The sequence below is a fragment of the Eubalaena glacialis genome, chromosome 5, assembly GCF_028564815.1.
Source record: "Eubalaena glacialis isolate mEubGla1 chromosome 5, mEubGla1.1.hap2.+ XY, whole genome shotgun sequence".
Taxonomy (NCBI): domain Eukaryota; kingdom Metazoa; phylum Chordata; class Mammalia; order Artiodactyla; family Balaenidae; genus Eubalaena; species Eubalaena glacialis.
In genome coordinates, this window is record NC_083720.1 from 9,425,372 (window position 1) to 9,451,903 (window position 26,532).

The 26,532-nt window shown below is 34.8% G+C and overlaps 1 protein-coding gene across 1 annotated transcript in view; it reads left to right on the forward strand.

The window, feature by feature from the left end:
• Nucleotides 1-1,255: 1,255 nt before the first annotated feature.
• Nucleotides 1,256-26,532, forward strand: part of LOC133091734 (transcriptional enhancer factor TEF-1-like) — a 35,881-nt gene continuing 10,604 nt past the window's right edge. The window contains exon 1 of the mRNA XM_061190985.1: nt 1,256-1,295. Within this exon, the coding sequence (XP_061046968.1) occupies nt 1,256-1,295 (40 nt within the window). The remainder of the gene's footprint in view (nt 1,296-26,532) is intronic.

Below are 26,532 nucleotides of genomic sequence, written 5' to 3' on the forward strand. Positions count from 1 at the left end.
TTTTTCTGACCCTCCTGACTTGAATCAACTAAAGCTTGGACTCTGTCAACTTTTCCCCAATTCTATGCTGAATTCTCCTCAGCTCAAGCCCCTTCACGAACACGCATGTATCCTTACCTGAAAACCTCTCCAATTTTGCTGTTCGGGGAGACGCTGCTTCAGGAAAGATCCCGGGTGTTCTTACTGCAAGTAATAAAGCCTTCCTTGTCCCGCTCTTTGCCTTGGTTGTGTCTTTTGGCTCCGACACGCTCTGACAGGTGAACCCAGTTCTGAGGTAAAGCCGGAGGCTCAGCTCAAGTCTCTCTCCCAAGCTGCACATGCGCGCCGCGCTGCATTGTGGGAGCTCGCGCTGCAGCCCGCCAATCACCACAGGGAGCCCGGAGCCGCAGGCGCGCTCCTTGAGGCCGGCACAGCTGCAGTGGAAGCTGCTGCGGCCACACGGCGCTGGCTTGGCCTGGCTGGGCCACCAGGTTCGGGGCTGCAGGGAAGGAGATAGCATGGACTGGCCGCCTCACTGGGCCGGGGGCGCCTTCTGTTCTGCGAGCGCCAGGTGAGGCCCGTCAGCCGGCCCAGACCGTTGGCCCAGACAGCGACAGGTGTGTGCTATTTTAATCAATTTATTTCTAAGTAAATCAAATATTAGATAGATGAAATCTTTTGCTCTGGGGAATATGTGTTCATACTTGTATTCAAATTTGAGATATGCTTGATTCTAGCACCTCGGTTTCTTAATTCTACCGTAAGTCCCCTAATACGCACCTTCAATTTGCAAACTTTCAAAGATGCCAACGTACGTTGGCATGTCCAATCATGTAAGTTAGTTCACGTGTCTGGCGTACATTGTCACATGCGTGCATCCTCTACTAGTGGCTGTGCTTTTGTGTACTTTACTGTACAGTACTGTGTAGAGTACAGTAGTACAGTATCTTTTTTTTTAATTAATTAATTAATTAATTTTTGGCTGTGTTGGGTCTTCGTTTTCTGTGCGAGGGCTTTCTCTAGTGGCGGCAAGCGGGGGCCACTCTTCATCGCAGTGCGCGGGCCTCTCACTATCGTGGCCTCTCTTGTTGCGGAGCACAGACTCCAGACACGCAGGCTCAGTGGTTGTGGCTCACGGGCCTAGTTGCTCCGCGGCATGTGGGATCTTCCCAGACCAGGGCTCGAACCCGTGTCCCGTTCATTGGCAGGCAGATTCTCAACCACTGCGCCACCAGGGAAGACCCCAGTAGTACAGTATCTTTATTTCAAGCCCAGGATGTCTAGAAGCAAGCATGAAAGCAGCGGCGATGTAGCTGGTACTGTATTGTACTTTTCAAGGTACTGTACTGTAAGATTAAAAATGTTTTCTTTATTTTTTGTCTTTTTTATGTATTATTTGGGTGAAAAGTATTATAAACGTATTACAGTACAGTACTATATAGCCAGTTGTGTTAGTTGGGTACCTAGGCTAACTGTGTTGGACTTACAAACAAATTGGACTTACGAACATGCTCTCGGAACGGAACTTGTTCCTATATAGGGGATTTACTGTATTCTTCAAGTATAATCCAGCTCACCTGCAGACACTTTTTAAAAGAGTTTGAACATTTTCTTCAAATGCCTCTTTTACCTTTAGCCATGTTTTCCAAATGTGTAAGTTTCTGATTTCACAGAGAAGGTATTCTGAAGATTAGCTACGACTCCACACATAATTGTTAATTGGATGAATGAATCTCTTCCAGTCCCATCATTTTACTGATGAGGCAACTTGTGGCTATAAAAGAAATTCAAATTATATTCCACATTCACACAGTACATTATGGAAGCCAAATTTAGAATCTGAATTTCTTGCCTCAACTGGCTCTATTCCAGTTAACATTATTAATGAACAACAACAAAAATACCACAAATATAAATATAATAAAGCATACTACTTAATTTATTTTAAAAAATAATGATTTTTTAAAGTAAGTGGAAACAGGCAAGTGGGTGACATATCTCTACTTTGACTCAGAAAAGTGCTTCACAGCTTAAGAGACTAGGAGAGACATAGAAAACAACATTACTAGGCTCAATGAGGTAACCTGACCAGGCTCTATTTGACCACCCCAAGCGCTGGGAGGGCCAGTGTCTCATCACACCTAGAACCAGGATGATACAGATTCAGCATGCTTTTTATACAGGCACACCCTTTATTAAAATATTAAAATCTTCCTACTTCCCTTGGTAAATAGCCAGTTCTCCAAATGCCCTGAGTGCCCTTCCTACCAAACAGGTGTCTCCAGTACAAAATCTCTAGATTTCCCTTTCATACAGCAACAAAAGGTAAATCCTAGGCAACAGGTTGCCTGCAGGACTCCATTTGCTTGCTGGTCCTCTGCCTGTGACCCAGCATTGTGTCCAGACACACTAATTAGACATTGCAGTCTCAGAAATTTTACTTTATTTTTTTTCCTGGAAAGTTTTGATTAATTTCTTATTTGCTTTGAATTTCTATTAGACATTCCAGGATAATTAAATACTCCTTGAAGTTATTAGCTAACCATTGAGGATCTCTTAATAATATGGTAATACCATTATAAAATATGATGCATAAGATTTTTTAGTCAAGCGTTACAATAGAATTACTACGTAATGGATGAAAATCCTCCAAAATTCCATTGCTTTACTTATGAAATGGGGATTATAATCTTAAATACCCCTTTCCTCATCCCCACACCATGTCACCTAATGGATCCTATACCAGAGAATTACTATGTAACACCTAACATTTTAAATCTGAATAGAATCTTACCATGCATTTTTAAAATTTCTGATTTAAGAATTTTTTTAACATTTAAAATTCCTCTCAATAAAAGTATAATATTACACTTATCTCTCTGGGAAAAATTTAGCTGATAGTGTTCTTTATGGAACATTTCAGAAGAAACTTCATCATCTTAAAAAAAAAAAACAAAACCAAAAACCCAGAGCCCTCAGAATATGAGCTTGATATATTTAGAAGACAAAGTATGTCATTCTCCTTTAAATCAAAATTTAACTATAAAGACAATTTAAACTGTAACTGTAGTGAAATATGGTCAGTTATCTCATGTATATTTTTTCAATATTTGAAAGATTGTGCTACTAAAATGACATTTAGGAAGTGTATATATTTTTTAAAAGAATGTTATGTATTAAGGAACATCACCTAAACTTCAATGACGTGCAAATGTTTCACTTATTTCCTTTTAAATATTAGCATATGTGGGAGTTCTGTTTGTTCATACACAGTTGTGATCATCCTACATAAAAGATTATATATCTTGTTTCCTTTAACAAACATTTCTCTTTACATCAGCAACAATTTTTTTACTAATTTATATTTCTTCCAAATGTCATTGTAGAATTCTTCATGTTAATATTGCCATGTTAGAATTCTTTTATGGTTAGCACACAAAACTTAAACTTTTTTAAGCCAATATAAAGAAACTCATTAGCTTATGATCTTCATAATTAGGCATAAGTAGTATTTTCATTATCCTTTGTGGTGTTAGCCTCATTCACAGGTTCTCCCATTGATCCACCAACTTTTCACAGTTGGCGTGTGACTAAAATGGATGCCTGAGTACATACTATGAAAAAATAACTCCAACTGCATGAACTTAAATATAAAACTAGAAAACATTTAGAGGAAAAATGAAACAAACCTAGGAATCTAGGGGTAGGTAAAGAGTTCTTAGACTTGATTTCAAAAGCATGATTCATAAAGGAATAATTGTGATAAACTGTGCTTCATCAAAATTAAAAGGTCTGCTCTGTGGAAAACTCTGTTAAAATTGTGAAAACACAAGCTAGACACTGGGAGAAAATATTTGCAAACCACTATCCAACAAAGGATTAGTATCTAGAAAATATAAAACTCTCAACTCAACAGTAAACAGAATGAAAGAAAGAAAAAAAAGGAAGGGAAGGAAAAAAGGAAGCAAGAAAAAAGGAAGGAGGAATCCAAATAGAAAATAGGCAGAAGACGTTTCACTGAAAAGAATATAGATGGCAAATAACCACAAGAAAAGATGTTCAAGATCATTAGCTAACAGGGAGACATAAAGTAAAATCAAAATGAGATAATACCAGGTACCTTTCAGAAAGGCTAATATATAAGATAGTGACAATATTAAATCCTGGCAAGATGCAGAGAAACTTGATTATTCACACATTGCTGGTGAAAATGTAAAATGGTACAGCCACTCTGAAAAACAGTTTGGCAGTTTCTTATAAAACTAAATATGCAACTACCATAATACGAACCAGCAATTGTAATTTTGGGCATTAATGCCAGAGAAATAAAAAATGCTGTTCACCCAGAAACTTTGCATATGAATATATACAGTAGCTTTAGTTTTAATGGCCATAAACTATAACCTCAGATGTTCTTCAATAGGTGAATGCTTACACAAACTATGGTACATGTATAACATGGAGTACTACTCAGCAATAAAAATGAATGGACTACTGATACACTCAACAACTTGGATGAATCTTCACAGAATTATGCCAAGTGGGAAAGCCAATATCAAAAGGTTATAAACTTTATGATTCAATATATATAGCGCTCTTAGGTTGACAAAATTATAGAAGTGGAGAACATATTAGTTAATGGTTGCCGGGGGTTAGGGTTAGTGTCATATGGCTAGGGTAAGAGGGAAGTTGGCATGATTATAAAAGGACAACATCAAAAAGCTTTGTAATGGAACCGATCAGTAATTTAACTCTGTCAATGTGAATTTCATAGTTATGATATGCTGTGATCTTTTTTTAAAAATTAATTAATTTATTTTTGGGTGCATTGGACCTTTGTTTCTGCATACAGGCTTTCTCTAGTTGCTGCGAGCAGGGGCTACTCTTCATTGTGGTGCGTGGGCTTCTCATTACGTTGGCTTCTCTTGTTGTGAAGCATGGGCTCTAGGCACACGGGCTTCAGTACATGTGGCACGTGGGCTCAGTAGTTGTGGCACATGAGCTTAGTTGCTCTGCGGCATGTGAGATCTTCCTGGACCAGGGCTCGAAACTGTGTCCCCTGCATTGGCAGGCAGATTCTTAAGAAGTCTTCCTTCTGAAAGATGAGCCATTGGGGGAACTTAGGTAAAAGTGGTGTAGTGTTATGGACTGAATGTCTGTGCCCACCCCCTCAGATTCATATGTTGAAACCCTAACCCCCATGTGATGGCATTAGGAGGTGAGGCTTTGGGGAGGTAATGACGATTAGATGAGATCATGAGGGTGGAGCCCTCATGAATGGGATTAGTGCCTTTATAGGAGTCACAAGAGAGCTTGCTTCCTCTCTCTGCTTTCTGCCATGTGAGGATAAAACCAGAAGGTGGCAGTCTGCAACCTGGCAGAGGGTTCTCACCAGAACTCCACTGTGCTGGCACCCTCATCTTGGACTTCAGCTTCTAGAACTGTGAGAAATAAATTTCTTTTGTTTATAAGCACCCAGTATATGATATTTTGTTATTGCTAAGACACATAGGATCTCGATTATTTCTTATAAATTCATGAGTCCACAATTATCTCATTAAAAAGTTTAATTAAAAATGCCTGTGTATCAGACCTCCTATCCTTAAACTGTAATAACATTCAGTACTTTCTAGTGGAAAAGGAAAATGACTTTTCCTTCTTTTGAATCTCTAGTGATTATCTTTCAGAGCTACATTGTCTCTAGATGTCTTCTTAGTTAATTTTTGAGCCAATTACTGGTTCAAGACTAATGCAATATGCTGATTAGTTTAAGCCAATCAAGGTCCACTCCTTGAGAGAGAGTGGGGCCATTTCCTCATAAACCATAAGGATAAAAAGGGAGAGATGTTTTGAGGAGAATGAATTTTGAAAGTAAACACAAATTGCAAGTGACTGCTGCTGCCCTAATGCATTTATCTAGCATCCTATATTTAAACTTGTAGATGTTTTCTAATATTTCCCTGTTATAAATAGTGTTAGTATAAATACTATCATGTAGCTTTATTTTCTACTCTCAGGATTGTATATTTTGGAAAGGGTCCTAGGATTGATAATACTATGCCAGATATTCCACATTAAATGAATTTTGATTGGTTGACTCTTTCAATCCTCAAATATAATTGTACTGCAGATACCAAAACAAGCAAAGCCTCAAGGAAAAAAGAAGAGCCATTTGCCCACAGTGCAAGATTGTAATAGGTTAATTATAGGTTTCTAAGGGAACTAGTTGTAATGATGGAGTGATTGGTATCAAAACTGAGCCCATGTCTAGGATGCTTAGAGGTTAGACAGACTAAAGGAAGCATGTTTTGCAAAGAGAATATCTGGGCCAAGGTGAAGAGGTAAGTGAGAACATGGGGAAATGGAAGGTTGAGCTGCCTGGACTTCGATTTGGGAGTTATAGAATGAGAGATGGGGTTGAAGGACGGGGAAAAGGGAAACTGAAGTTGGATAAGTAATTGAACAGCAACATAAAAGTAAATGAAGTGTCCTGAAAACATATTAATCAGTTTGACTTTAAGTAAGGGTAAAGAGATGCTATTACAATAGTTTTAAACAGAGGAGTGACATATGATCAAAATTGCTCTGTGGCTGAATGAGGAGAATGTATCGAGGGGAATAAGACTGGAGGCTGAAGGACAAAATAGAAGGTAATTGTGGGAATTCAGGTAGCTATGATGTTAAACTAAGCTAGAGTGACAGCTGTGGGCAGTAGAGCAGAGTAGAGATTAGAGAGAAAGGCAGCATGAATTGCACTTAACTACTGTCTAGAAAAGGAGGCCTAGGGAAAAGGAATAAAAAAGGATGATTCTTAAATTTTTAAAATCTTCTCCAAAGCAATGTTGTCTTTTCATTATCATTATTTGAGACTTTTATTGTAAAAAGCATTTAAAAATCACAATCTCACTGTTGGCTTAATTTGCATTTCCTTGTTCTGCCACTGATAGAACATCAGAGAACATAGAGATAGAACATTTTCCAGTATGTAGAGACAGAACATTTTCCAGTATGTCTCTCAGTTGTTTTTTATAACACAAAATCCATTTCCTGCTTATCAATGAATGTCTGAAAGGGGAAAGGATTATGTAATCATGTATCCTTAAAGATATTTTCTCTTAAATTGCCTATGACTCTTTTCTCAATACTATTATTTGCCTTAAAAATTTATATTTTCCTTTTGATCTAATTTTCCTTAGATAATCAAATTAATCTTTTATTTCGGGTATTTTTTTTATCATATCTCACTAAAGAAAGTCCTACAAGGTTTAATTTGTATTAACTCTTTCATTTACACAATCAGAAAATATTTACTGAGTACCCATTGTGTGCCTAGAACTGTGCTAGGCCTTTAGAAAGACTTCCTTTACTCCTAAATAAGAATTCTTATGCACAAAGTACTCCATCATTCCTCTGTCATAACAATATTAATAATCCTTTCATCTTGACATTTAGTCTGCTTAATTAAAATAATCACTTTATTTTTCTAACCACTACTCCAGGTAAATGAAAAGCTAGTAGTAAAATAGCTTTTACTCACTCATTAACTGTTGTAGAATTGTAGTTTGTATCTGAAACCCTGTGTGTTTATTTCAGTCTTTTAAATTGTTTTCAGTGTTGATGACCGAAATTTCTCCAACATAATGACTGCCATCAGTGATATCAAATTTTGATTTATCTTCCAGTGAAACAGAAAATAATTTTCAGTGAGACTTGTGTACCTGAAATTTTTTTTGCCTTCATAAATATTTGAAAAACTAATTCTTGGTAAAATTCTTGGTTGAAAAATGTTAAACTCAAATTTCTGTGGAATTGCTCTAATTTGGTAGCACTTATGTTCTTTGGTTGCAGTATTAACAACCACCAAAAAAAGACTCAGATTCAGCTAAGTTAAATAAATAAACAAACAAAGGATTTATATAAAGGAGAGTGAAGTAGTTAAAGCTAAACATTCCACTCTGAGGAAACACAGACCAAGGCAACACTGAGATTGGCAGCAGGAATTCAGGGCGTTCTGACCAGCCTTAAAATAATGTAATTTAATGAACCCTAGCCTCTTCATTATAGGTTAATATTCACAAGAATGAACATTATCTGAGTGTCAGGGGCTTGAGATATTTTGATTTAAGTTAGTCTCCTTCACCTACTACCTCTCCCTGTTGCCATAGAGATCGGGATATGTTCCCAGGCGAAGGGGTAATAGGCAAGCAAAAACAGTAGAAATCATCATACTTACCTTACCTGTCCAAAGTCATAGGCAAGTACTAACCTACTCCTTTTTCTATATATACAGTTCCTAAAATGTTCCTATTTTACATAATGTGTCTGCTTCACATACAACTGAAAATTATCTTATTCCATTTACAGTAGGAGAAAACCAGAAGTGATTTTTGGCTGTTGCTTCTAAAGATGATAACTGTGTTCTCTGGGTTATGTCTGTGTCTTCTGTTGTTCTGTCATAGCATCTCAGTTTTCTGTACTTTATGGACTAAATTAACCAATGCACTCTATATTTGAGAGTGGACGGAAGCAAGAAAAAGAAAGGAAATATATATAATAGAGTAAGCAGTTCTGCAATTGATCATGAGAAATAAATTTATCCCTGATATTTTTTTCTAATATCTATTTCATATAATTTTATCTTTGGCCAGAATTGTCTCAGCTCATATTTCTTTATTTTTTATCTTGTGAGTTGAACTACACTATCTGTTCCTTGATATTTGAGCCTCCAGGGGTCCTGTTATTCTATCATATTGTCTTATTTAATATTTATTATGAAGCATGTTAGTATGTGAAAACAATCCAGGCTATTCCTTGGATTTCACCCATGTTTCTGTAGCAATATCTCCCCTTCTCCTTGATTACCACGTCAGTCATTCTAACAAAATATGTAACCCTGCTCCATCACTAGGAGCATCAAGAAGGTAGGCTTGTAGAAATATTGCCTCGTTGGATTAAAAACAAACCTGGTACACTATAAGCAATCATCCTATAGTGCAGAAAACTAGATTTTGAGATGTAATATTAGGTGTAAGAATGAGAAGTACCAAAACCTTCTTCTGCCCTTTATCTTCTGGATTCATCTGTTCATAGATTTAGCACTGCGGCTAAAGAAAGGAGAGCAACATGTATTTGTCATGGGTTTAGATTATAAACACCGTCATTGTGCAGAAAAGCCAACTTCGTGGGGTGTTGTCTCTTTCCTGGAGCTAGAGTTGAATCTGCATTAAATTTTTAATAAAGCCAGTTGCTTCTGTCATTGGGGCAGCAAAATTAATGGTTATCAATGCATTGTTTGTTTTACGTCAAGAAAATTTCTTAATTGGATACAGTGCATGTGGAATAGTATGTTAATTTTTGAGGCATTTAGGTAGTCCAAGGTTGGTGGTCCCTGACCAAGCACAATTAGTCTGAAAAGAAAATCCACATCTAAATAAATTTTTCTCTATTGAAGAAAAATCTTCACCACAGCTCTCACCCAGGGAAAAGTTCTAATGTAAATATCTTGAAGCCACCATGTAGCTGGCTCTTCACCTAAAGTATGGAGCTGTACTGAGGAATAATATTTAATTATTTTTGCTAGTAATTGCACTTTTACGAGTGTGGCTAGGTCACCATGAGAAGAGGAAAACTAACTTTTTAAAGTTTCTCCCGACCACCGTGCACATTTTAATTGTGAACTCATTATGCAAGTTCTGGGCTACCTGGGAAAGAATTTAGCTGACATCTAAAAAGTCTATTATATTGTAAACCTGATTATTAGGATATTTTTTCTACAGTAGGGACAAATATATTCTCATGTTCTGGGCCCATTCCCAGAGTACCAACTACAGGCTTCTTGCAAAAAAATTTCTTGTGGTAAATTATTTACTTATTTAAATTACTTGAGTTCTTATTTAGTAATAACATACATTTATAAAACTACACAAACCATCTGGGCACAGCTCAATGCATTTTCACAAAGCTGGACACATCTGCATCAGCAGCACTGAGATCAAGAAATAAAATATTACGCCTACTTCAGAACCCCCCAGCACGCTTTCTACTCGTCTGTATAAACACAAGAGTAATAACCCTCTGATTCCTATTACCATAGATTTGTTTTGCATGGTTTTGAACTTTATATAAATAGAATCAAATAGTGGTTTCCCTTTTGTGCCTGACTTCTTTAGCTCAACATTATGTTTGTGAGATTCATCCATATTGTGTTCGGTGACCAATTATTTAATCATTTTCTCTTCAAGTTTTTTAGGTCCTTTCTAAAATTCCCACTGTGTTCATCTACTCTTTTCCCTTATTCAGTTATCATTTTTATTACTAATGCTTTGAACTCATTATCTGGTAAATTATTTTTTCTATTTCATTAGTCATTTTTTCAGGTTTTTTCCTTATTCTTTCAATTGAAACAAATTCCTCTGCCTTCCTATTTGGCCTAACTTTCTCTGTCTCTATGAAATCAGTTGAAACTGTTACCTATTCCAGTCTTGAAGTGGTGTCCTTGTGTGAGAGCATCCCTATTTAATCTATGTTTGCTCAAAGACTGATGGGAGAGCTGGATCTGACAGTATCAGGAGTCACATCTTTCCCCAGGGTGTGCTGGCAGCTATCACCTTGGTAGGAGGTGGGGCTGGAGGTGGAGGGGCTAAAGCCAGAGCCAGGTGTGAGCAAGGGCTTTTCCTCTGCTCATTGACCAACACTATTGGGAGTATATCCCAAGTTGCTGGAGCAGAAGATTTGAGGGTTAGGTCTAAGCTGGCTCTGTTCCCTCTAAGTGTGTGCTCTCCCCCCTCCCAGTATTAACACCCTCACACCCAGAGTAGAAGAGTCCTGGAGCAAGAGGGGCTGGATTGGGCACTCAGTGTGTATCATGGTGTAGGCTGTGGCAGTCCCAGCCCTAGTCAGACACCACCCCATTCGGGTCTGAGCTGGCTCTGTCCCTAACAACTGAGCCTTCCCGTTGGCTGTGGCAGCCTTTACCCTAGGGTGGAGCTGTGTTACAGAGCAAGTGGAGCCAGAGAGGGCACTCAGCTTAGGCTGGAGCACATGCCAGGGGGATCACGGTAAACTAGCCAGAGTCCCGTGCAGTTTCAATCTGTTTCTGCCTTGTTTCAGGGGTAAGCAAGTGTGTGCACACTCTTCATGAGAGGAATCTAATTTTCTTATAGCCCTCATGTTAGTTCCACTGGTTTATTCTCTTAAGATAGTTTTCCATTTATACCAAGGAAAGGAATTGAGACTTTAAAATTTGTTCAATCTGTTTGAATAGTGTAGTAAATGCTCTACAGACTTATGTAAAAATCACTTATGTAAAACCACTGGTTTAACTTCTAGGAACAGATAGTATCATTCTTTCCCCAAGTACAAGTAGAAAAACATTGAAAAATATACCAAACAGCGTGTGTTTTAAGCACGAAAAAAGAAAGCAAGTCAGGACTTGAGGAACCAGGGTCCCAAAGAGTAAGGAAATAGACTGAGATGAGCCCAACAACCTGTGGCAATTTCCCTCAAGGTATTTGCAAATTAAATGTGCCATCTACTGAGTGACTAAAAAGTTGAGCAGAAAGTAGCATACAAGGGACTGAGAAACTTAGTTGAGCTTTCAGCAGCTTCATAGGACTGAGGCAAATTTAGTGTTCATAACTACTGAGGTAGCTAGCACTTCAGAGGCCATGATTCTTGAAAGAAAGAAAGTGCACTGAAGTGATTCCAACCTTTTGTACTACCTTTAACTTCAAAACATTATCCAATTCATAAGCATCCAAGAAGGTAAGAATCAGAAAGGAAAGAACACCAAGATGGCACATGGGCCTGGTTAGATGAAAATCAGAGGTCAACCCAAGGAAGAAAAGTCATATTAAAAATCCCAAGTAGAGCCTCAGAGAAACATAGTAGGAACAATCACAAATTAGACACAGAACAAGTTTCAAAACAACTTTATTTTAGACTGAAATAGGAGCTATGTCCCTACTCTAATTGCTTACCATGAGAAATAGTAAATACCCTCTGAAAGATGACAATTCATCTGAGCCTCAAATTACACAGTTTTTCATACACAGTATTCACCATACAATAAAAACATTTTCAAGAGTGGTAGGAGATGTGACCAAATTTACAAAATATAAGAGAAAAAATAGACTTGCAAGTAATCTAGGTATGGGAGTTATCAGACACTTATTTTAAAATTATTGTGGTTAACATATAAAGAAAATAGAGTCAACATGTAATATTTCATGACAGAACTTAAAAGAAGAATCAAATGGTGCATTTAATTCTAGAAAAGAGTATTACCTGCAATTAAAAGTTGAAGAAAAGTCTTAAGAGCAGATTAGAAGCAGCAGAAAAGAGGATTATAGTATTAGAATATATAATGATGGAAATTTTTCAGATGGAGATATGGATAGAAAATAAGAAACAGAAGTTGAATATGAAAAACAGATAGTATTAATATTTATTTGGAAACCCAGAAGGACAGAAGCCAGAATGTGGGACAGTGGCAATGTGAGTAGAGAAACTAGCCCAAATTGAAAATGATGAAAGACGTTAAGCCACAGATTTAGAAAGCTCAATAAACCCCCAGTTAGAAGAAAAACAAAGAAAAATGTCTAGACACATTGTTTTAAAACTGCAAAAAACCCAAAGACAGGGAAACTATCTTAAAAACAGCCAGATTACAAAAAACACATTATCTTTAACAGAGCAACAATAAGAGTAAAAGGTATGAGTTCAGCAGAAATGATGGAAGAAAAAAAACAAAACAAAATAGATACCTTTAAAGAGATAGGGTTAGGGTGCTAATGAATTTACGTTACCTGCGAAGTAATAGCTATACTAATTTATGTTAGACTCCTCTAATTCAAAGCTTTTTGTTAAATTTTCTGGAACAACCACTAAAAGAATAACACTAACAAGCTAAAAGAGAATACAGATTGATAAAATACTTTAATAAAACAAAAGATGTCAATAAAAGAGAGAAAAGGGACATAGAATGAGTGGTGCAAATAGCAAAACAATAGTAAGGTGGTAAATTCAAATCCATACTTAAATGTATCATTATTTACATTAAATGTAAAACTAGTGCTCAGTTGTGATATAGTAGGAATAAAAACTCCAATTAAATAACTTTCAAAATGTATTTCACAAAAAAGTCTAACTATATGCTGCTTACAAAGTAATATAAAATATGAATACAAAAAGACTAAAATTAAAAGGATAGAAAAAATATTCCATACAAATATTAACCAAAAGGAAGGTGGTTTAGCTATAGTAATACCAGATCAGTACCACATAAGGCAAAAAGCATTAAAGATAAGCAGAAACATTTTCTAATGGTAAAGGATCAACAACAAGAAGTCTACATTTTTATGTATATTTAATATAGCCCTAAAATGAGGCAAAATCTGACAAAGCAAAAATAGACAAATCAAAACCATAATAAAAGTTTTAAATCAGCTTGTGTAGTAACTTACAAAAGAGAAAAAAATAGATAAGGATAAATAAATTAATGGTTGACAGATTACAAACTATGAGTCAAATCTGGACAGCCATCTGTGTTTATATGATCCACAAATTCAGAATGGTATTTGTATTTTTAAAGGATTAAAAACAATTAAAAGAGTAATAGTATTTTGTGAAAAATAAAAATCATGAAAATCAAATAGCAGTGTCCATAAATAAGGTTTTATTAGAACAGTCAGCTTATTTATTTACATACTATCTATGCCTGCTTTCACACTACAATGCCAGACTTAAATTGTTACGGCAAAGACCATATGTGGTACTCTCATCACTTCAAACATCCGTGTGGAGCATTTCAATTGCAGTGATAGAGTTGTAATTAATTTTTTCTTCTTGGCACTCAAAGCCTTATTGAGGGAACACTAACCTCAAATGCGTATTTTCTCTATTTTCCCCAAATCTATAAAGTAAATTGCAGTAATTTTTATATTGAAATCTTACAGAATATGCCCTTTGATTATTGTGGAATTGAACTAGAAAATAAATGCAAAATGATAATTTTTAAAAGTTTATCAATTCAGCTATGCATTTCTAAATAACTCTTAGATCAGAGAAGTAACCTATCAATTAGTAAATGTGGCTAAACTATGCCTTAAAGGAAATGTATACCCTTAAATACATATAAGAAGAAAGTGTAAAAACCCACATATCTGAGCATCTAGCTGAATAAGTTAAAGTACAAATGATAAATGAAACTGAAAAATCAGAAGAAAAAATAATAAATATATAACCAGACACGTATAAAATAGAAGATAAGTATACAACAGAAATAATAAATACAGTAGTCTCCCCTTATCCATGGTTTCACTTTCTGGAGTTTCAGTTACCTGTGGTCAACCTCAGTCTGGAAATATTAAGTAGAAAATTCCAGAAATAAATCACTTGTTTTAAATTGTGTGCCATTTTGAATAGTGTGGTGCAATTGCGCTAAGGCCCGCTCCATCCCAGTTGGGATGTGAGTCATCCCTTTGTCCAGCATATCCTGCCCATTAGCCACCATGTAGCCTTCTTGGTTAAAACATTGACTGTCACAGTATGCAGTGCTTGTGTTCAAGTAATGTTTATTTTACTTAATAATGGCCCCAAAATGCACAAATAGTGATGCTGGCAATTTGGATATGACAAAGAGAAACTATAGAGTGCTTTCCTTTAAGTGAAAACGTGAAAGTTCTTGACTTAACAAAGGAAAAAAAACATATGCTGAGATTGCTAAGATCTTTGGTAAGAATGAATCTTCTATTTGAAATTGTGAAGAAGGAAAAAGAAATTTGTGCTAGTTTTGCTGTTGATCTTCAAACTGCAAAATTTATAGCAACAATGTGTGTGGTAAGTGCTTAGTTAAGATGGAAAATGTATTTGTACTACAAGATATTTTGAGAGAAGGAGAGGGACCATGTTCATATAATTTTTATTATGACATATTATAATTGTTCTATTTTATTTTTAGTTGTTAATCTCTTACTGTGCCTAATTTATAAATTAAACTTTATCATAGGTATGTATGTATAGGAAAAAATATATATAGGGTTTGGTACTATCTGAGGTTTCAGGCATTTCCTGGGGGTCTTAGAACATTTTCCCCATGGATAATGGGGGACCATTGTACTACTAAAATATGTTCTTTTAAAAGACTGAAAAAATGGATAAGCTGCTGAAAAGAGTGATTAAATACTATGAAAGAAAGAGAAGCATTGCTATAACCACTACAATCATTAAAAATTATGAGCAGATATTTTATATAACTTTATACCAATAAATTTGAAAATTTAGATAAAACTGACCATTCCTAGAAAAACAGGACTAACAAAGAAAAAAATAATATGGTTGATCCAATAACTATTCAAGAAATTGAAGCTGTTAAAAAAAAAACCTCATAAAGAAAACTCAAGACCCATATTGTTTTACTCATGATTTCAAGCAAACATTTAAGAAACAATAACATCAATCACATAAACCCTTCCATATAAGAGAAAAAAAAAGGAAATACTTTCAATGCATTTTATCAAACCCACACAATCTAGCGAGCAAACCTGGTATTAAAATAAATGATATTTATGTGCAGAGATACACAAATAATTTAAAAGGTAGAAAAACAAATTTATCAATATATAAAAGATAATATACCATGCCAAAGTTGAGTTTTATCCAGAAATATAAGTTTAATTATATACAGCATTGTAATTCATTACATGATTAAAAAATAATGTTCTTTTTAATGGATGCTTTAAAAGGATTTGATAAAGTATAAAATCCACCTGTAATTTAAAATAACATAGAGAAGAAATATTAAAATGTGATGGGGGCTTCCCTAGTGGCGCAGTGGTTGAGAATCTGCCTGCCAATGCAGGGTACACGGGTTCGAGCCCTAGTCTGGGAAGATCCCATATGCTATGGAGCAACTAGGCCCGTGAGCCACAACTACTGAGCCTGCGCGTCTGGAGCCTGTGCTCCGCAACAAGAGAGGCCGCGATAATGAGAGGCCCGCGCACCGCGATGAAGAGTGGCCCCCACTTGCCGCAACTAGAGAAAGCCCTCACACAGAAACGAAGACCCAACACAGCCATAAATAATAAATAAATAAATAAAATAAAATTTAAAAAAAGACAAAACTGTAGTTCCCAGAGGCTCTCATTAAAAAAAAAAAAAAAGTGATAAATGTTATAAAAATCTACAACAAATAACTAATTTGATCATGAAATATCCAAAAATTTTCATGTGAGAACAAGATAAAAATGACAATACTTATTTCTATTGAAAAATTTACTGAAGGTATGTGACATTGTGATTTATAATAAGAAATATATGTTTGATCTTCATCCCAATTCTTGGCACAGAGCTCCTAAAACCTTTGGAATCTAATCTCCTAAGTAAGGAGAGCAATAAAGCTGTCTTTTGTTATGTTAACGAGGTGACTCTTGGACCCCACCTAAATATGGAGGCTGTGTCAGGAGATTAGAGGATTGGTACTTTCAGTCCCAGCCCCCCACCTCCAGGGAAAGGAGAGGGACTGAAGTTTGAATCAGTCACCAATGGCCAGTGTTTCAATCAATCATGCCTATGTAATGAAGTCTTCTTAAAAAACCAAAAGGATGGAGGTTCAGACAGCATCCCAGTTGGTGAACACCTGGAGATTTGGGGACTCACTCAGAGAGGGCATGGAAGTTCCATGCCTTTTCCCCAACTCTTCACTAATGCATCTCTTGCATCTGGCTATTCCTGAGTTATATCCTTTTATATAGCTAGCATATTAGTTGAACTCAAAGAGAGGGTCCTCGGAACCTCAGATCCATAGCCTGATCTACAGTGGGTCAGAAGCACAGGTGATAACCTGGGTTTGCTACTGACTTTTGAAGTAGGGAGCAGGAGGGAGAGCAGATAACCTTTGGAATCTGAGGCTATCTTCAGGGAGGTAATATCAACTGAATTGAACTGTAGGACACCCTGCTGGTATCCATGAATTGCTTGGTGGTGTGGGGAAATCACCCCCTACACACACTGGAATTGGTGATCGGAACCTTTAAGCTACAAGACAATAAAGAGAAAAAAAAAAAGACACAATGTTCAGAAAGGAAAGAATAGCATTTTTAGTATTTACTTTCTTGATAGTTGTACACAAAGAAAACCAAAAAGATTCTACAGGTGAAATATCAGAATTAATAAACATTTTTTGTAAGGTAACTAGATATAAAATCAATATAAAATTAATTATATGTCTGTATACTAACAACATATGATTAAAAGTTGCAATGGAAAATGATGGTATTTACAATATCATATTTAAAGCCTGAAATATCTGTGAATAGGAAAAACAAAAGATGTGCAAGTCTGTGATCCATCCCCCTCCCCCCAAAAAAAGAAACCATAAAGCATTTCTGGGAGAAATTGAAGACTTAAATAAATGAAGGTTAATACCATATTCATGGAAGGATTCTTATTGAAATATATCAGTTTCCACTATTTGATCTGTAGAATCAATGCGATCCCAATTAAAATCTTAGCTTTCTTGGAGCAAAACAACCAGCTGTTGTCAAAATTCGCATTCATATAAGTGCAAAAGGTGAAAGGAATAAAGACATTCAAGATGAAAAAGAGGAGGAACAGGAAAAAGGAGAAGGGGAAGGGAAGGGGGAAGTAAAGAAAGGGAAGAAGGAGAAGGAGAAGTGAGAGAAGGAGAAGGAAATTTGAGACATACACTACCACATATAAAATATTTTTTTAAAAAACTATTGTAATTAAATCAGAGTGTCATTGGTATAGGCTTTGAGAAATAGAAAAGTGATAAAAATTTAGAATTCAGAGACAGGCCCCCTCCAATAGGTAGATGCTTGATCTAAGACAAAGGTGAAACTTTAGAGAAGTGGAGAAAGGATGGCCAACTGAGTAAATGACTGCATATCCACACAGGGGCACCAAAAGTATCTGGGCACAGAATAAGATCCAGATTTTTTTTTTTTTTTTTTAATCTACCTTATGAAAGGCTGAAATGCAGAACATTAGGATTTCTGAACAGCACCGTTATTTATATTTTGGAATGGATAATTATTTTTTGTGAGATGGCCCTGTGCATTGCAGGACATTTAGCATTATCCCTGAACTCCACATTAGATACAAAGAGTACAAACCGCCAGTTGTGACAGTCAAAAATGTCTCCAGATCGTGCCAAATGTACCTGAGTTTGGGTGTGTGTGTGTTGAGAACCACTGTTCTAGAAAATAAGATATGGGGACTTAATCCTGACCTTAGGGTAGGCAAAGATTTCTTATACTATTATAGGAAAAAAAAATAATGGAAAATACTAAATTATAGTACATTACATTAAAAAAATTGGTCATCAAAAAAACCCCATTAAGTCAGTGACTAAGCAAGCTACAAAATCAGATACTCCAATGTATATATAATTCCTATTTCCAAGACATACAGGATTGAATAAAGAATTTCTACAAATCACTGTTATCATACAATGCTGGTGAGAGCCTAAGTTAATAAAATGACTATGGAAATCTGTTTGGCAATATCTATTTAAGCTGACCGTATAACTTAGCAGTTTTACTTGTGCATGGGTATATACACAACAGAATGCTTACAAATGGGCACCAAAATTCATGTACAAGAATTTTTATAGGAGCATTATTCATAATAAACTAGGAAAAGTAGAAATACCTTTCAATGATAAAATGGCTAAATAAATAGCTGTATATTTATATAATGAAATACACTTCAGCAATTAAGATAAATTTTGATAAATTCAATAAGTCTCACAAATACGATGTTAATCAAAAGAGCCTAACATAAAATAACACATTAGTATAATTCTATTTATATCGCTTTATATCAATTTATATCGTGTACACTACTATAATGGAGCAGGAGTGTAAATTCTGGAAAGCTGGACATGTTTTCTATTTTGATACATATGTAGTGATTACATAAATATGTTCAGTTTGTATACATTCACTGAGCTGTATACTTAAGATTTGTTTCATTATTTATGTGTATATTGAATAAGCAAATTCATTAAAAATGGCCATGAAACACCATGCAGACTTTAAGATGAAAGGAGGTATTTTACAGAAAGGTCATCAAGAAATTTTCAGTTTGAAAAAATAGTCATAGATAAATACATAGTAAAACCTATTTTGTATAATAATGAGTTTTGTATGTGCACATATAAATATGAGTAAATGCGGTGGTAATGACTGAAAAATGCATACTAATGTTAACAGTATTTCTGGGGAAGTGAGTGCAAATACAAAAAGGTGAAAGAAGACTTTCAAGTCTTTTATAATTTATTTTTTATGCTTTTGATTATTTAAATGTATTTAATCCTTTATGAAAGTGTTTTAATTTATTGTATACTGAAAAGGGGCTGGGGTAAATATTCAACAAAACCAAAATTATCACATTGTTATGGCAGGAGATTTGCCATTGTTTGTGAATTAAAGTGCTGAGAGGACATGATACAGAGACAATTGTTACGTAGATAAATCTCTAAAAAGATATTGTGAAAAGTATAATTTAATGCCTAGAGTAATGTCTCAGTGGCACTGAATATCCACTGATTATAAAATAATTATCATCATCTCACTTACGGCTCATCTGAATACTGGATAAAAGCAACATTCTTGTTTGCCTGTTTTCAAAACCTGTTAGAAATGTCGCTTCTATTGTACATGCTGCCATTCTTATAACCTTAAAACTTTATTAAACTGATGAAAATGGAAAAAGTAGAGCCTACAAGATTCTTTTAAAACCTCATTTTCCTTTTACTAATATTTCTCTAAATTTCACTATTGAAATGGATAGAATCAATGTTCTGGACTTCTGCTAACTGTTCAATTGCATCACAAAGTGTAATATAGAGATAGGTTTTACAAGCAAAATTATGTTCTAAACTCAAATTTCCAGGTTAACTTCTTTTGATTTTAAATTTCAACTTCATTCCCATGGTTCTGACCATAAGAATTATAGTCATACCTTAAATAATAAATAATATAACTCATCAAATTGTTATTACATTACTTTTTCCAAATTCATGGCTACAGTACTATTTCAGGATTTAGTATTCTTAATTATTTTTATTGATAACATATACTAGGTCTAAGTGTTCTAAAGCAATATAGTATTTTTTTAAAAAATAATATTTTAATCCACTGATTACTGTAATTTGATTAGGCAGTTGATAAAGTGAACTCTTTTCACTTATACCAAGCACTTTTTTCTTTAGGTTAAAAGTGATATATGAAAAGAAATTTTATTAATTAGGATTAAAAGCATATGTTTCTTAAAGTAGTTGCCATTTGCCTTGGTATTTGATTGGCTTATTTGGGGTCAACCATGTGTCTCTGGATTATTTTAAGTTTACAATATAAAACATCATTTAAAAATTTTAGTAATATTGCACATTGCTAAATGCAGAATACTTACTGCATAAAAAATTTAAATCAGTCTAACCAACTACATATTATTTCTTTCATTAGAAACTTGCTGAGTATCCAATATGTAATTCATTTGTAAAGCACCTCATTAAAAAATATATTAAAATTATGTCTATGTCAATGTTTTACTTGTGGTTAAAATATAAATGCTAAGAATGCTTTTTATATAACTGTATTACAATGAACTTGGCTTTATTTTATAAAATATGTTATAGAGCTCTGCAGGTCGATTCAAATGCTTTAGTTAAATGGTCACAGGTTATGAGTCAATACGTGAACTTCATTTTATGGTACATTTTTCATATCCATTGTCAAATATGTTATTCATAAATATATTAGGGGCAGTTTGAAGCAATTATGAATGATTTTAAATAATTTTCTGAAAAAAAAGTCAATCTAGTCTTCCATTATGTATAACTTTTTTCTTTCTGTTTTCCTTTCTATTTAATTTATGCTTAGATTGAAATGCATAAGTTTGGTCATAAAACCATTTTATCATTAAATATTCAAACATCTTAAAGATTTTTTTTTTTCCTTTTTTTTTTTTTTTTGCAATGGCTTTCTCTAGTTGTGGCAAGTGGGGGCCACTCTTCATCACGGTGCGCGGGCCTCTCACTATCGCGGCCTCTCTTGTTGCGGAGCACAGGCTCCAGACGCGCAGGCTCAGTAGTTGTGGCTCACGGGCCTAGTTGCTCCGCGGCATGTGGGATCTTCCCAGACCAGGGCTCGAACCCGTGTCCCCTGCATTGGCAGGCAGATTCTCAACCACTGCGCCACCAGGGAAGCCCCATCTTAAAGATGTTTAAATAGCATGGAATAATTTAATAGTAAAGAAAGCATATAAGAATATTTTTCTTTAATGCTAAACAGAAGAGTAAACACAAGAGATATTAACAAGAGATACATATTATGCAAGAGGTTATCTACTGTAAAATAGGAAACAATTTGATGTAATACAGACTTGTAATATAACTACATGACTATAGGATAGCTCTCAATTCACAGTGCTAATAAGCTAAAATAGAGCTATTACATGAAACTCAATGTAATGCTGAATTATTGTAATATGTATTTTGTAATATGCCCATATTTCTTGGGTTTATTATTTTTGTGGGAGAAAACTGGTAAACAAATGCTTAAATCCATCAATCCATTGGGGTTTTATATTACATATTTTAGAATTTTGAATAAACATTATTTTGAGTCATTCATATATACTAACAGAACAGTGGCAGTCTAAGGTAATATAGTTAAAATCTTTCCATGTGAAATACTAAGTGATTCCTGAATTCCTTAATTTAAAAAGATATGGAGTATACTTTTCCAAATGGTCATTATTACTAACCTCAGATTAGAAATTTAGATGATTTAACCAAATTCAAGAAGTATTGTCCCACTACAAATACATGTGTGTGTTATATAAATATGCCCATGTGTTTGTATAGCATCTATAAAAATAAAGTAGTAAAAATATGAAATTTTTCAAGAACAAAGCACATGCATAAAGATGAAAACTGCTCATTAGAGTAGAAATAATTAAATTAATACATAATTATAAGAATTTTAAAGAGAACTACATAAGTGATTAAAATTTGTATTTTCACATACAATCTATATGCATGAGGTATAGGGCAAAATTAGAGTTTGTGCATTGAAAGAAATATTTAATTATTTAATTACACTTGTAACTACAAAGTAGACTTAGTATTATTAACTGGTTTCAGTGTTCACTACCAAATATTTTATTTGAAAATAACCACAATTTTGAGTCCCTTGTGGGATCCTATATTAGTTATCTATTGCTGAGTAACAAAGTATTCCAAAATTTAATAGCTTAAAGCAGCAAACATTTATTATCTCACACTGTGTGTGAACAAGGAATCTGGGTGCAGCATAGCTAAATACATCTCACTTGAGAACTCTCATGATGTTGTAGTCAAGTTTTTGGCCAGATCTGCAGCCATTGGATGATTGACAAGAGCAGAAGAATTAGCTCCCAAAGTCACTCACATGGTTGTTGGCATGTATTTGTTCCTTGCAGGCTTTTGGACTTAGGACCTCTGTTCTTCACTATGCCACCTGGGCCTCTCTATAGTCAGAGATCTGCTCAGAAAATGACAGTTTGTTTTCCTTAGCATGAAGGATCCAAGAGAGATTTAGAGAACTCTCAATATAGAAGCCACAGTCTTTCTTAGCCTAATCTTGGTTATGATATAACATCATATCTGCAGGATTTTTTTCACTAGACGTGTGGAAGTCCTGTGTACACTTGATAGGAGGAGATTACACAAGGGCATGAGTACCAGGAGGCAAGGATCATTGGGACTTTCCTAGGGACTATCTACTATAGAATCACATTTGTCTCTCAAGCTCTAAGATTTTTCTAAAAGTTAGAAAAACTACACATTTCTCTTGGTCTTAAATAGCTGAATGTGTGATTTAGTTGCCTTCAAACAATAAGAGAAATTTAGGTACAAAAATTTTGATGTCATCAATTTCCTAAGAAAAATCTTAGGAGTAGTTGCTGTAATATTTCTCTCCACTCTGGGAGAGATTCTAAAATTTGTACTGTTCAGCAGTCTATCAATCCTAATTATTATTATCTCAACACAGTTTTGATTTTTGCCAGTCCACCATTTCTTTTTTTTTTTTTTAATTAATAGCTACTCTATTTATTTATTTATTTATTTATTTATTTTTAGCTGTGTTGGGTCTTCGTTTCGTGCGAGGGCTTTCTCTAGTTGCGGCAAGCGGGGGCCGCTCTTCATCGTGGTGCGGGGGCCACTCTTCATCGCGGTGCGCGGGCCTCTCACTATCGCGGCCCCTCTCGTTGCGGGGCACAGGCTCCAGACGCGCAGGCTCAGCAGTTGTGGCTCACGGGCCCAGTTACTCTGCGGCATGTGGGATCTTCCCAGACCAGGGCCCGAACCCGTGTCCCCTGCGCTAGCAGGCAGACTCCCAACCACTGCGCCACCAGGGAAGCCCTCCACCATTTCTTATAATCTTTATGGCCTTTTGGCCTACTTTCACTATACCATTTGAAGTGACAAAATCTGTTATCTTTTTCTGGACTTAAGGTCATACTCTGTCTTATAGAGTGAAGTATGTATAAATTCTTTAATTTAACTATCATTTTTGGCATGTCAGTTTAATGTTTAGCAAAAATACTTTCCAGATTCTGATCACTGTCAGGATAGTTTGTACTGATGTAGTTTGACATATTCTTTTTCCTGTTGTTTATAGATAATTAGTAAGTATTTTAGAGTGCTATTTCAGGCAATATTTTTAACAATAACTATTTCTTTATTCTTTGTAAAAATTATTTCTTCCATCAGAAAAGGAAATGTAAATTAGTGTTTTGTGTTTATTTGTGTGTGTGCGGTAAAGATTGGGAAATTCTGAATTCATTTATTTACACTCCCTATGTCTCTGTATTAATGTGATTTAGCTATTCACATTTAATTTGTTAACTTGTCAGTATTATATATTTGACCTCTAATGAGTTATTAGCCTCTTAGTATTTTAATTAGTAATAACATCAGCTGTGCCTTAATAAGTACATAAAGAACTTCATTTCACATAAAAACATATATTTTCTAATGAAATAAAACAAAAGGATATTAATGAAAAGAAAGCTCTATATTTGTATATCCTCTCATCTTAATTCATGGTGTTGTTTCTCTTCACCACTAGTGTCAAAACATTATAGTGACATCCCTGACATATCCATTGCCCCCTGAGGTCAACTGTGCACAAGGCTGATCTCACATCAGACACAGGAGAAGCTGAAGCAGAAAAGGTTTAAGATAAATATCTAAGAAAAACATAATTGATTGTTGCACTATAGGAAGAGTTTTTAAATCTTAAAAAAAAAAATGTGTATAAACATATGGGTCTTAACACAAATTGAACATTATGCCTTCTCATTATGTTTAGTTTGTTTCATTAAACCTGCTAATGACATATGTTAAAAATGAGGTTTCAGAATGCTATTCCATTTTGAATAATTTTTAAAGAGAGATTCAATAGCATTCTGGCTTGTTACCTGGCCAAAGAAACACCAGCCATGAGTACACTGTCAGGAAAAACAGCTGAAGTAGGGGAACCAGTGGGGTGCAAACATGCTCCCATTAACCTCCCAGAGGGGAAATAAACCTAAGACTGAAAAAGTGACAGAATTGTCAAGATAAAGCCATATCAGTGAAAAATTATGTAACTTAAGTCATCGTTGTTTTTGGTAGCTGGAATATGCAGGTAACCTACAAAAAATTAACCATGCCAAAGTATTTTATGTCACTCCAAATATTTTACTCATGTTCTACTTAGATCTGTAGGTAAAAGATATCTTCCCCACAATTTTATTGTGGCAAATAAATAGAAAAGTATATTAAAGGTGTTTTTTTGCAAAATGTAACACATTCAAAAATATTATTTTTAATATTATTTTATTTTGTACCGAACAACGTTTTTCTACACTTTATGTCTGCAACTTATAATTTCTTAATGATTGTGGTGGAGGTAAAAGCACCAAAATTTCGTGAATTGTTAACTTGGTGCCAGACATTAAGGCAGGTACCATTTTTTGATAACATCTTCAGAAAAACTTTATATCACTGCTGTCTTAGCTCATTTTCCAAAGAAAGAAATTGAGGCTCACAGAGAGTATGCAAGCTGACAGGATGAAGTATGTAATAAGTGACTGGGTTGATATTTAAATTTCCACTTAGATCTAATGGGGATTATGGTGGTTATGGACTACTTATATAAATAGAAGCTACGACCACTTTTACAGTAGTGGTCAAATGGAAGTATTGACCATTTCTGTAAACTTCCGGCAAACGTGCTTATACCTATTATACGATTTCCAACGCTGCATTGAAAAATCTGTTATTTATTTTTCTTTGTTTTGGAAGTGTTATGAAAAGCCTCTATTGTCCAACATATAATTATTTAGTATATGATAACTTCATTATTAGTACAAAGGACAAACATTGCAGTAGGTCACGGAAGCCGAGGGAGTTTACAGAGAGGTTGGGGATGATGGCAAGGGGGTGGCTGGGAAGAGGACTTAAGTTCATCAGGCTGGTGGTTTTAAGAGTCATCATAAACATACAAAAATGTTATTTAAGCAATATTGCAATTGCCTTCAATGGTCATGTGAATTTGGAATAACAAAGACTAAGAGGATAGTAATGCACTGTGTCCTTTCAATTGTCAGTGATTACAATTTTTGCAAACTGGTTCAGTTACCATGGTTTCCTTTTCTAGATATTGATTCTAAAAGTTCAAAATTATTTAAGTATAAATGACATATCCATTTACTGAATTCTCAAAAGTTCAAAAACCGTGTCATATACTATTTGCTTTATGTTTGGACCATAACTTGGTGGTATGATTTTTTTTTTTTTGTCCTCCAGTGGAATTCCAGTTGACTTTCTTTTCCTTTGTTGAGAAAAGAAACATATGTTTTCTTCACCATATTATGAAAATCTTCCAGAATTTGACTTTAGTATATCTAGTCAATGCAATTTATTTTATTGTACATTTAAAAAAATAGAATTCTCTGTCCATTATATTCTTGTTCTAATTTGGAAAGATTACTTTAAGGATTGTTTCAAAGCTATCATCCTGGGATTTCATTTCATTGTGTTCCAGTTCAGGTGCTCTATCTTTTGTGATCCACATATTCTGTTTTCCAGTTTTCTTGCTTTATGAAAAGCATCCTATAGAAGTTAATTACTTAAGCCTTACACATCTGAAGATATCTTGATTTGTTCTCATTTATTTGATTGTTATTTTGACTGGGTATTGACTTTTAAGTTTAAAATAATTTTCTTTTAGATCTTTAGTTCATTTTTTCCCCTAATGTTTGGTTTGTCTGATATCAGGTCTGATGCCACTCCAATACTTATTTATTTTGTGATATATATATATTTTTCCCATCTCTGAGAGATGTGAGGATTTTCTTAGTTGCAGGTATTCAGAAATTTCAACAATATGTAGAAAATACTAGTGGTGTTTAATTCATCCTGATAGATACCAGCCTGTCTTTTGTTATAAAGGTTCAAGTCTTTCTGTAAGTTGGAAAATATTCCTCCATTGTTTG